We start from the raw sequence: 13624 nt of genomic DNA on the forward strand, positions 1-13624 counted from the left end.
CCTCAGGAGGATTTTTATAGTTCTATTTTTAGAGGGAGCGTCTCTTTCTCTACCACCCCCCCCCCCCCCCACACACACACACAAAATCGGCCAGTCGGCTCACCAAAGGCCTGCAACAGCCAGGGTTGGAATAGAAACTTTGGAAAGTTGGGAGCCAGAAACTCAATGAAGGTTGGTCAAAACCCAACTACTTAAACAATTACCTACCTGCCAAGGTGAGCATTAACGGAAGCTGCAATTGAGACTGAAGCCAGTATTTGAATCCAATCACTCTGTTACGGTTTGCAGGAGCTAACCACTTTGCCTATTATACATCCTCTGTTCCTCAATGAGACTGTTTTGGCTATTTGGGGTCCTTTGTGTTTCTATATAGATTTTTCATTTTCTATTAAAAGTGTCATTGGGATTCTGATGAACACTGCATTGAATCTATATCTTTATGAGTGGTATGGAGATTTCAGCAATATTTAATATTTAAGTCTTCCAGTCTGTAAACATGAGATGTCATTTCATTTACTTATATAGTCTCGAATTTCTTTCAGCAATGTTTCCTACTTCTCATTGCATAAGTCTTTCACTTCCTTGGTTCATTTTATTACTAAATATCTTATAGTTCCTGATGCTATTGTAAATGAGATTGCATCATTCTTTTTTCAAATTGTTCTTTATTAGTGTATACAGAAATACAAATGATTTCTGTACATTAACTATTAATCTTGCAATCACTAGTTCATTAGTTCTTTAACACTTTTGTGTGTGGTAGGATGTGTGTGTATGTGCATATTTAGCGTCTTCTATAGAGATCATGTCTTCTGAAAACACAATCTTACTTCTTTCAAATCTGAATGCCTTTCTACTTTATTTTCTTGTCTAACTGCTCATATTGGCAATTTTACTATTATGCTGACCAGAAGTAAGGAAAACAGGCAGCCTTGCTCTGTTCCTGATCTTAGAGGGAATCCTGACAGCATTTCACTGTTCCATCAGTATGTTGGCTGTGGGCTTTTCATGTCACCTTTATTAAATTTTATTTCTAGATTGAGTGTTTTTATCATAAAAAGTGTTGAATTTTGTCAACTGTTTTATGTGTCAATTGAGAGGATCATGCAGTTTCTATCCTCATTCTGTGAAGATGGTGTATCACACTGCTTTTATACTGTGAATTATCCTTGCAGGCTGACATCTATTTGGCCAAGGTATATGATCCTTTAATTCTCCTGCTGAATTTAATTTACAACTACTTTGTTGAGAATTTCTGCATCTATGTTCATTGGCAATACTGGACCACATCTTCTATTTTTGTAATCTTTCATTTTGCTATAGGGTAATGCTAGACTCAAGATATGAGTTTGGAAATGTTCCCTCCTTTCCAGTGTTTTTGGAACAGTTTGAGAAGGACTGACATTAATTGTTTTTTAAATATTTGGCAGAATTCACCAGTAAAGTCATCCAGTCCTGGACTTTTTTGTGGGGAGGAGGCTGTTTCATTTCAGGTTCAATCTCCTTACTAGTTATAAGCTGTCGAATTTTCAATTTTCTTATGATTTGCTATTGGTAAGTTACAAGTTTATAGAATATCATTTATTTCTTCTAGATTATCCTATTTGCTTTACATATAATTTTTTATAGTAGTCTCTTATGATCCTTTGTGTTATCAGTTGGACTGTCTGTTCTTTCATTTCTTCTAAGATCAGATGAGATTGTGCACATTTGGGGTGGTATGACCATAGACCCTCTTTCATTTCTGATTCTGAGTCTTTTTTTTTTCATAGTGTAGATAAAAGCCTATCAAGATAGTTCAATTAAAAAAAAAAAAACTTAGTTTTGTTTTTGACCGATTCATTCATTCCCTATTTCTGCTCTGATCTTTTTCCTTCCTTTTGATGCTCATTTTGCTATTAGTTTGTTCACTTTTCAGTTACTGGAGGTGTAAATTTAGGTTGCTTATTTGGCTTGTTCTTTTTTAATGTAGACATTTGCTGTCAAGCTCCTTCTCAGGACTGTTTTTTCGGCATTGGTTCCACTATGTTCTTTCCATTTTTGATTATTTCAAGATATTCTCGAATTTCTTCTTTGACTCAGTGTTTCTTCAAAACGTTACTGCTTAATGTGTACATATTTGTGCATTTTCCAGTTTCTATTCCTGCCACTGATTTCTAATTTTACTCCATTGTGATTGGAAAAAGATACTTGGCATTATTTCAATCTTAGATTTGCTGACTCATTTTGTGACCTAATATATCCTGGAGAATATTCCATGTGCATTTAAGAATGTATATTATGCTCCAGTTCAGTGGACTATTCTTTATATGTCTGTTACACCCATTTGGTCCATAGTGATGTTCAATTTGTTTCTTTAATGATCTTCTGATTGGGTCCATTATTTAAAGTGGCACATTGAAATCTACTATAATTGTGAGGCTATTTCTCCCCGTTCAGTTCTACAATGTTTGCTTCATATATTAGGCGTTGATGTTGGCTATATATGCAAATGGAACATTTTCCTGGTGAACTGACCCTTTTATTATTTATACAGCATCCTTGGTCTCTGGTGACAGTTTTTGATCTAAAAGTCTATTTGTCTAAAACGAGTACAGATACACCTACCTCTTTTGGTTATCATCTGTGTAGAAAACATTCTTTATTCTTTCACTTCTAGCCTACATGTGTCCTTAAATCTAAAGTTGGTCTTTTATTTTTTTTTTTTTAAATCTTCTTACCTATTCTGTAGCTTTGGATTGGGAGACTTAATCTAATTATAATTAACTACTGATCAGGAAAGACACTGTCAATTTGCTAACTGTTTTCTAACTGTTTTATGTTTCTATTTTCACTCTATCTTCTTTTGTATATTTTATAGCACTATTTTCTTTTTGATTATAAAGTAGTTTACATAAAACATCTTTTAGTCCTAACAACTTATTTTATGCTGATGACAAGTGAACTTCAAATACAAAAATTCTACACTTTTACTTCTACCACCATAATTACTGAAGTCACAACTTCTATCTTTTTAATTATATATCCATTAGCATATTTCTATTTGTTCTACATTGCCTTTCAATGTATACAACAAAATTAAAAGTGATTATGTACCACCATTTTATTACAGTATTCTGTGTTTATTTACGGAAGCCAGCAATGTGGCACAGCAGGTAGAGCTGCCGCCTGCAGTGCCCGCATCCCATATGGGCGCCGGTTCAAGTCCCGGCTGCTCCACTTCTGATCCAGCTCCCTGCTGTGGCCTGGGAAAGCAGTAAAAGATGGCCCAGGTCCTTGGGCCCCTGCATTCACGTGGAAGACTTGGAAGAAGCTCTTGGCTCCTGGCTTCAGATCTGCGCAGCTCTGCCTGTTGCAGTCAACTGGGGAATGAGCCAGCAAATGGTAGACCCCTCCCTCCTCCCCTTCCTCCCTCTCCTTCTTTGTGTAACTCTGACTTTCAAATAAATAATAAATAGGTCCTTAAAAAAAATTATGTATTTACCTTTACCACTGAATCTTTTATTGTTGTTTGGCATCCTTTTCACTTATTCTTACTGTCAAACTAGACTTTAGTCTTAATACCATATTTACTCTATAAATTAAAATGGCCCAAAACATACTTTCATGTTGTCTGATAGTTACAAACCATAACTGAGCTTCTAAGACTTAGAAAACAGAGGATCTGTGTTTAAAACCAATAATGCAGTTTTAGTACATAAAGACTATACCAATTGTAATACATACCAGTTCCTTTGCTTAGATATGGAGGCTTAAAGAACTTCACGACACCATAGACATTGACAATTGTACCACCTTTAAGCTGATTCAGGGGTGTATATATATAATGTGTTGCTGGAATCTAAAGAAAGACAATACAGTGATACACAATCTTAATTTACATTTTAGAATAATATTATGATCAAATTTGTAAATTAGCAAATCCATATAACTATTTTATCTGTGTAAGTGTCTAAAAGAGGCCATTCCATCTGGAGAGTGAACCAATGGATGGAAGACCTCTCTCTCTGCTTCTGCCTCTCTAACTCTGCCTTTCAAATAAATAAAAATAAATCCTAAAAAATAAAAGAATCCATAGCCTAAAACAAGGCACTGTGCAGCTAATAAAGTTTCCTATATACATCAACTAGTTTTTCTCAGGAATTACTTTGCTTAAAAATTATGTCATTTGTACAACAGCTCCTAAAAGCACAATTAACCTATACTCTAGGTAAAACATAATACATCTTCAATATAACAGAATATAGTGAATTTATAATATAAAAACTGAAGCAATAACAGAGAACAGATATATCTTCAATGTTAGTGATTTAAGAAAAGAGTATTTAAGAAAAGAGTATTACTAACTGGAAATAATGAAGCATTTTTATTAGTCCTGAAAGGCCAACTGGATTATTGGTTCTTTCAATAAAGAATTCCATGTCATGCAAGTTTGGGAGAACTTTTCTTTCTATGGTAACTCCAGAAGTATTAAAGCCTCTAAAGGGATTTTCAGTGATTATTCTCGCTATTTTTAAGTTAGCATTTTCCAAACTTATTTGGCAAAGAAATCATAACTGGAGACAAGAAATCATGATGTTATCAGACAGAGCAAATTCTGAGAAATTTAAGAGATTTGAACTCTGGTTTTTAACCTTAGTATCATTTTAAAACTCACGGTATAACCCCCACCCCCATACTGTTAGAAAAATTTTACTTAGGCCTAAATGAAGTCAGGTTTTGATTCATAAATGGCTCCAACACAATAAAAATAAGAGAACAGAACATTATTCTCTGAAACAACTATGCTTAAGTTTAGAAAGAAAAGCAAAAGTGGTTTATAAAGCTGTATCTACAGCTTAACAGAGATATACTAAAATCCTTAAAAGGTCTCAATCAGGTGTCCCCATCATCCAAACATCCCTACTCCAACTGGAAATAAGCTTACTCATCATTCTAAGAGTTAACATTTTACATTAAATCAAAACCAATTGGTTTTTTTCAAGGAAGATGATCCCTCAAGTCAAACACAAGAGGCGTAGGACTTAGAAATCTAATCAAATTTTAATATAAAAGAAAGCTGTAACTCATCAATGATGAAAGAAGAATGGTCAGCATATGGAACTGAGGAGAGAAGATATAAGCTTAGCTGACAAAATAATTGGTCCTAGTAGTCTATCTTAATAAGTATCTTCCTATACTGATGAATGGAGAAGACTATCACAGCTCTAACATTTAAGTAACCATAGTTATTAAATGATAACCAACAAACAACTTCTAATTATTAATTTGGGGTTCCCAGTAAATCAGTCCATATGTGTGTGTGTACAGCAGATAAGTTATATTTCTCATTACAAATTAATAAATTGACAATTATTCTCTGACTAATTGGTTATTATACTTGAATGAGTTCATGCTTGGTAACATGGTAATTATATTTACATAAAGATTCCCAACAAGTACCAGACAATTTGTCTTCCTTGATCTCACAATAATGTAAGACAATTCCTTAAGAAAATAGAGTCAAATCATTTCAAAGAACAAAAATATTTGTGTTGAGGGAGGTATAGTGGAATTAGGCAAAAAAATGATGTAAGAATCAAAGGCTTTATGAACATGGTAACAAATCAAAATAGTGAAGAATAAATAACACAGAGGGAATAGAATGTACAAGAGATTGGATATAACATCATATAATCAGGGACCTGAAAGAATAGCTTGGATAGGCATACAGGGAATAGTTTAAATGTTGTCCTTAAGATTGCATAAGTGGGCCAAATGTTCTTAAATCCTCAAGAAAATATAAGATCTAATGATTGCCCCGAGTCACTTGAAAAGGGCAACTCTTCCTTAACTGAAAAATAATATAAAAGTCCTATAAACATCTCTAGTCTGAAGATAGGCCAGTTAGTAGTACATTACAAAAACGGTAACAGGCTTTCAGAAAATTATTGCAAATACTGACAAGAAAAATTAATAGTTTTCTTGAAATCAATTATAAGGTACACCATGCTCAGTTTAAAAATGTTAAAATGCAAAATGAGCATTTTATAGTCAAGAAAACAGAAGCAAATAAATCCGCTTATTTTAGAATGTGTCTTCCACTAAAAACACATTTTTGCTATGTTCAGAAGCTTTTCCATTTACTTTTGTCTAGAACAATTTAGAGACATACTAATACCTGGGGCTGTTCCAAATTTAAAATGTACAGCAATTCATTTGTTATAATTTCTCCAAAAAACAGATTTTAATTATACTATTCAGAGTTTAATGTATCTTTTAGTTATTATCAACCAGTAAAAAAGTCTCTGTATGCTATCTCTGCATTATAAATCAAAGGTTTAAAAATAGGTAGAACAAAATCATTTTATTAAATATTACCAAATTACCATCTTTCTTAGTTTAACTCAGCTACAAATAGCAAAATAGGGACCTTTGTATTGCTATAACAAAGTCTTATAAAACTGGAAAAAATGAAAAAAAGCAAAATGTCTCAAAAATATAAAAATTTAAAGTTATATAACTTGCTAAAATAAAATTCAGCACATAAGCTGTTTAAATATGATAATGAAAAACAAGAAATCAATTTGTTTTAAAACTAATATTTTTATATAGCAACAGCTAATTTTTAATTTTCCCATGTAAGCATAGCTTATGCAAAAAAGCAGCTATTTTAGAAAACATAACAATCAGATAATAACTACAAGATAAATATAAAACAGAAATAACATTATAAGAAATGATAGGGAAGACCATTTCTCATTTTGTTGATACTATTTCAGACTATAAAGCAGATCCCACTGTATCAATAATAATTTAAAAATCAGCCTATAAATTAACTATCTCAAAAAATTAAAGTAACTACCTCAAAATCAGGCTATAAAGTATATCAGACTATAAACATATTTGCATGTGTATGCTTGCATGCAAACCTAGGTCTCTGTGTGGGAGGTGTAACTCTACATAAACTAAATTAAATTAAATATCATCTTACCAAAGACATTGATTCTGTAGAAAAATCTCTAAGAGGTTTAGTATAAACCTGAAAATAAAAAAAGAAAAGATTGATTTGTACACAAATTACCTCTAGTATAATTATGGACCTCCAATTCCTTTTTCATTTATTTATTTATTTATTTATTTATTTGATAGAGTTAAACAGTGAGAGAGAGAGACAGAGAGAGACAGAGAGAGAAAGGTCTTCCTTCCATTGGTTCACTCCCCAAATGGCCGCTACGGCCGGAATTATGCCGATCCGAAGCCAAGAGCCAGGTGCTTCCTCCTGGTCTCCCACACGAGTGCAGGGGCCCAAGCACTTGGGCCATCCTCCACTGCCCTCCAGGCCACAGCAGAGAGCTGGACTGGAAGAGGAGCAACCCGGACTAGAACCCGGCACCCATATGGGATGCCAGTGCCACAGGCAGAGGATTAACCAAATGAGCCGCAGCACCGGCCCTTGGACCTCCAATTCTAATAGAACTCCACATTTAACTCTATAATACTCAAATTCTATACAATGGCATAAAGTTAAGGCTTACAAATTAAGAGTGCCTTTCTCAAAATAGAATATTAAAAAAGAATAAATTTCTATCATTGCAATAGAAGTGGAAAATCAGAGTTGTTAAATCAAGATTTCCTACACTGAACCCCGAACTTTTCAGAAACAAAAACAAATGGAAATGTAACTTTGACCCCCAACCTGCAACTCTCAGTCTAATTTATCAATTTTAATATCAAAAGGGATACCTCTACCCTTACAATGCCTTTGAGCATGCTAGAAAAAAAAATAGGCAGATGCTGGCCTGAAGGTACATGGCTTGGCCCAATTCTACCTAATTGCATTCACTAAATAGAAAGTAGATTTCAAGTATGTGTATGAGGCCGGAGTGCTGTTTTGGGCATTTGACATTCTATGAGTCTGCTGTGTGTCCTGCTTCCCCTGCAGGATCATTCTCTCCCTTTTAATTCTATCCTTCATTATTTGCTTACACTGGTCTTGTTTGTAAAATCTCTTCAACACTTACCCTATCTTTTTTGATCGGTTGTGTACTTATACTTATCACTTTACCAAGTGCGCTGGCATTGGTACATGCCTTACCGACCTTTAAAGGAGCCTGAACTTCACTACTCAAATAATTTAGTTAGATTAAGCAGCTGCTCAGCACTTACAAAAATACTAACACTATCCCATCACTTTATTATTAAAACCACGATAAGATTTGACTGAAATTTACACACTTACATAGACAGCTGATTTGTAGTCTTCAAGTGTTTTTAAAAATATGCCACATTTACCATCTCTGCTCATACATGAGGATGCTGGTGAAACAAATCTAGCCACTGCAATGGTGTCCTACAAGGAAAAAAAATCAACAAAGTATCTATAATTCTGAATGTCTTAAGATTCCTTATTTATTGTTATTTAAAAATAAAAATCACCCCTATAAAATGGAAAACTGGTTAACCTAAACTTATTTAATGCTTACTGAGTAAATAATTTTGACTGCCACCTCTTCTGAAATAGTTTTTTATTTTCTTTTTCTTTTTATTTTATTTGACAGGCAGAGTGGACAGTGAGAGAAAGACAGAGAAAGGTCTTCCTTTTCTGTTGGTTCACCCCCACAGCGGCCGCTGCGGCCGGTGCACTGCGCTGATCCGAAGCCAGGAGCCAGGTGCTTCTCCTGGTCTCCCATGCGGGTGCAGGGCCCAAGCATTTGGGCCATCCTCCACTGCACTCCCGGGCCACAGCAAAGAGCTGGCCTGGAAGAGGAGCAATCGGGACAGAATCTGGCGCCCCGCCTGGGACTAGAACCCGGTGTGCCGGCGCTACAGGCAGAGGATTAGCCTATTGAGCCGCGGTGCCAGCCCCTCATTTTAATTCTGATTACATATCCTTATTGGCTAACTATTGCACAAGTTTGTATTTCTTTAATTTAGTCAAATGCAAACATAAAATGTAATATTTTAACATTTTTAAGTGTATACCTGATAGAACTAATTACGATGACAAAACTGCAACCATCACCCCAAATTTTCCATGACCCCCAAAAACTCTGAAACCAATGAGTAGAACCTCCACATTTTCCCCTTCCCTCATATACTGACAATCTCTATTGTCTATCTAAGAATTTGCGTTTTCTATCTATTCATATAAATAGCTCATACAATAGTTGTCATTCAGTGTCTGGCTTATTTCACTTAGCATATTCTCAAGGTTGCTCTATGTTGTAAAAGATTCTTCTATGCTGTAGCACATATCAGAAGTTCATATTCCTTTTATGGCTAATTATTATTCCACTGCATGTATGTACCACATTCTATTTTTCCATTCATCTACTGAACATTTAGATTATTTCCACCTCCTGGATAATGTGAATAACATGTATGATAGAGTAATATTTATCTTGTATACAGATATCTGTTTCAGTCCATGTCTTCAAACTCTTTTGTGTATATACCTAGGAGTGGCATTGCTGGATCACATGGTAATTCTATGTTTAGGTTTGGAGGAAAAGTTAAATTACATCCCCCTGTGGCTGTATCAACAAAGTATGAGGGCTCCAATTTCTCCACATCTACATAAATACCAGGACTAGTATATTCCATTTATTACAGTCATCCTAACATGAGTGATGTGACATTTTATTGTGATTTTCATTTATATTTCTCTAGTAACTAATGTTCTTAAGTATCTTTTTGTGTGGGCATTGGTCATTTTTATATCTCCTTTGGAGAAATAATTCAAATCAACTGCCTGTTTTTATAGATTTCGTTACTTATTTGAAAGGCAGAAATAGAGATTATATAAAGATTACATACATATAAAGATTATATATAGAGAGAGATTATATATATGAGAGTGAGGGACGAGGGAATCTTCCATCCACTAGTTCACTCTTCAAATGGCCGCAATGGCAGAGGCTGGGCTAAGTGGAAGCAGAGACATACGCCTCTTCTGGGTCTCCTACATGGGTGGCAAGAGGCCCAGGGACTTGGGCCATCTTCTGCTGTTTTCCCAGGCACATGAGTAGGGAGCTGAATCAGAAGTGGAACAGCTGGCACTCAAACCAGTGCTGATATGGGATGCCAGCACTTACTTCAGGTGGCAGCATAACCCTATGCCACAGTGCCAGCCCTGCCTGTTTTTAAATTAATTATTGTTGGGTTTAAGGAGTTCTCTGCATAGCAATCTCCATGAACTATACTATATATATATATATTTTTTTCTATTCTGTATACTGTCTTAGCACTTTTGCAATAATATCCTTTGATGAACAAAATTTTAAAATCTGAGGTTCTACTTATTGTTCTTTTGTTGCTTATATTTTTGGTGTCATCTCTTATCCATTGCCAAATCCAAGCTCATGAAAATTTATCCCATATTTCAAGGTTTTTTCCCCTTTTTTCTGTTTTCTCATTAATAGATATGGCAGACTCTCAAAAATTAATTAGCCATCAACATACGTGTTTCTTTCTTGACTCAGTTCCATTCCAATGGTCTGCATATCTCTCCTTCACATAGTCAAGATTACTTCAGCTATGCAGTATGTTTTGAAGCCGGGAAACATGAGTCTTCAGATGTTATTCTTTTTCAAGATTGTTTTTGCTTATTTGGAGCCTAAAACTGCACATGAACAGCTTTGAAATTCTGAAATTTCAATAAGGGATGTTCTGAATATATAGAACATTTTGGGAAGGACTGATGCTTTAACATATTAAGTGTTCTTACCAAAGAACAGGAAATGTTTTCCCTTTTATTTAGCAATCTTAAAATTTATTTCAGTAATGCCTGTTAGTTTTCCATATATGTTTTTTTCATCTCTTTAGGTAAATTTAGATGCTATTACAAATAGAATTGTTTTTGTAATGTCCTTTTCAGATTATTTACTGCAGGTATATAAAAACTGTTTTTGTGTATTGATCTTGTACTCTGCAACATGACTGAATTCATTTATCACCTCTAGTAATGTTCCTTTGGCTTCTTTGGGATCTTCTGTGTGTGTGTGTGTGTGTGTGTGTGTGTGTGTATATATCATCATGACTCCTAAGGATATTTTATATCTTCTTTTTCCAATGTGGATGTCTTTCATTTTTTTTTCTTTTCTAATTGCTCTGTTTACATTTTCTACTATAATACTGAAAAAGCTGTTATACAATTGTTGAGTAGAAAGGCATCTTTGCCTAATTCTTGTCCTGATTTTTAGGAGAAAACTTTCAGTCTTTCAACATTGAAAATGATGTTAGATGTGGGTTTCTGATAAATGCCCTTTATTAAGTTCCATTCTAATCTTAGTTTTCTAATTGCTTTCATCATAAGGTGTTGGATTTTGTCAAACATCTTTTCTGCATCAGCTGATATGTTTCTTTCCATTTTTCTCTATTGATGTGTTGTATTGCAATGACTTTATGTTGAATCAGTTTTGTCCTCCTGGAATAAATCCTTCTCAGTCATGGTGCCTAATCTTTTTCATAGGCTATATTAGCTTTGCTATTATTTTGTTGAGGATTTAACAGGGGTGTTTTTAAAACAACTAAATGAAAATACTACAGGCATAGTATAGTATATCTTGAGAAACTGTTCCTTTTTATACCATTCAGTTTCATGCTAACCTTTCAGGATTATTACAGTTTTAAAGATGTCTATAACTATCATTTGATATACTTGAAAATACATGAAGATCTCAAAAAAAAAAAAACAGGAAAAATCTATAAGGGGAATACAGTGTTATCAAACTCCTATATCTATTTCTCTTTTTTTAAGATTTAATTTATTCATTTGAGAGGTAGAGTTACATAAAGAGAGGAAAGACTGAAAGGTCTTCATCCACTGGTTCACTCCTCAGTTGGCTGCTACAGCCTGAGCTGGGTTGATCTGAAGCCAGGAGCCAGGAGCTTCCTCCAGGTCTCCCACATGGATGCAAGAGCTCAAGCACTTAAGTCATCCTCCACTGCTCTCCCAGGCCATAAGCAGAGAGCTGGACCAGAAGAGGAGCAGCCAGGACATAAACCGGCACTACTGTGCCACAGCACCAGCCCCCTAAATCTATTTCTAAAATAAGAATGCAATATAAAAATAATTTACCCCTTCACAGGAAACTTTCACATGGTACTTTGCTCATTTTCCAAAAAAATACATTAATTGTACTGACCTCTGAATGCGGATTTTCATTTTCTATAAACGTAACACAAAGAAAAGTACTTAGATATAACAGTTTATGCACAAAAGAAAATTGACGAAAAGTATATGCTAAAACTAGTTACTTCAGAATGTAATGACAGGGGCTTGTGCTGTGGCCCAGTGGGTTAAGTTCATGCCTATGCGCTGGCATCTCATATGGGTGCTAGTTCAAGTCCCTGCTGCTGCACTTCTGATCCAGCTCCCTGCTAAAGCACCTGGGAAAGCAGAGCTGATGGCCCGCCCAATTGCTTGGGCCCCTGCACTCACGTGGGAGACCTGGAAGTTGTTCCTCATTCATGGCTTTGACCTAGACCAGCCCTGGCCATTACAGCCATTTTGGTACTGAACCAGCAAATGGAAGATCTCTAATTCTGACTTATAAAAAATTTTAAAAATATATTTTAAAAATGTAATGATAAAGTATTAAAATATTTGTAATTCACTTTATTATTTTTTTTTTTGACAGGTAGAGTTAGACAGTGAGAAAGACAGAGAGACAGAAAGGTCTTCCTTCCATTGGTTCGCCCCCCAAATGGCCACCACGCTGATCCAAAGCCAGGAGCCAGGTTCTTCCTCCTGGTCTCCCATCTGGGTGCAGGGCCCAAGCACTTGGGCCATCCTCCACTGCCTACAACAGCAGAGAGCTGGACTGGAAGAGGAGCAACCGGGACAGAATCCAGTGCCCCAACCAGGACTAGAACCCAGGGTACTGGCGCCACAAGTACAGGATTAGCCTGGTGAGCCGCAGTGCTAGCCTATAATTCACATTAGTTTGCTCTAATATATCAGGTACCACAAAATTTTAAATGCTAATAAACATTAAAATCAAAACTATAACAACTGTAAACAAGATTATGCACCACAAAATATTTCTAAAAATATCACACAGAATGATCACCTTCTATTACTTGTTATATCATGTTTACATCTAAAAGAAATTGAATAAATATAATTATTCAGTTTAGAAGGGCCTAACAGATTACCCTAAATTACTGCACTTTTACTGACAATCACCTTTAGTTTCCCAGAGTTATTATCAGTCTCTTAAATTGTTCAGTATTTCCTCAGTAATTTTATCCAAATGAGTCCTTAACAGCACATACTCTGCTCCTTTTTAATATATAATTTCTAGAAGTCCACAAATATCAAGACACAGCCTTCTGGGGCCGGCACTGTGGCGCAGCTGGTAAACGCCCTGGCTTGAAGTGCCAGCATCCCATATGGGCACCGGTTCAAAACCCAGCTGCTCTACTTCCCATCCAGCTCCCTGCTATGGCCCTGCACCTGGGTGGGAGACCCAGAAGAAGCTCCTGGCTCCTGGCTTCAGATCAGCACAGCTCTGTCCATTGCACCAAATTGGGGAGTGAACCATTGGATGGACGACCTCTGTCTCTCTGCCTCTCCTCCCTCTGCATAACTCTTTCAAATAAATAAGTAAATAAATCTTTATATAAGAAAAAAGAAACA

General features: G+C 35.5%; 1 protein-coding gene across 18 annotated transcripts in view; it reads right to left on the reverse strand.

Annotated features, from left to right (window-relative positions):
* POT1 (protection of telomeres 1) overlaps positions 1-13624 on the reverse strand; it is a 161173-nt gene that overhangs the window by 122126 nt on the left and 25423 nt on the right. For 9 of the 18 annotated variants that reach the window (XM_070071278.1, XM_051848937.2, XM_008258246.4 and 6 more), the window contains exons 4-6: positions 8222-8332; positions 6974-7021; positions 3727-3841 (exon numbers count right to left, since the gene is read on the reverse strand). In XM_070071278.1, coding sequence (XP_069927379.1) covers positions 3727-3841; positions 6974-7021; positions 8222-8287 — 229 coding nt within the window. In that variant the 5' untranslated portion in view covers positions 8288-8332. Of the gene's footprint in view, positions 1-3726; positions 3842-6973; positions 7022-8221; positions 8333-10443; positions 10581-13624 lie in introns of those variants that run through there. The other 9 variants (XM_070071280.1, XM_051848936.2, XM_070071281.1 and 6 more) reach the window with 3 other exon arrangements.

This window comes from Oryctolagus cuniculus, chromosome 3 (assembly GCF_964237555.1).
Source record: "Oryctolagus cuniculus chromosome 3, mOryCun1.1, whole genome shotgun sequence".
Lineage (NCBI taxonomy): Eukaryota > Metazoa > Chordata > Mammalia > Lagomorpha > Leporidae > Oryctolagus > Oryctolagus cuniculus.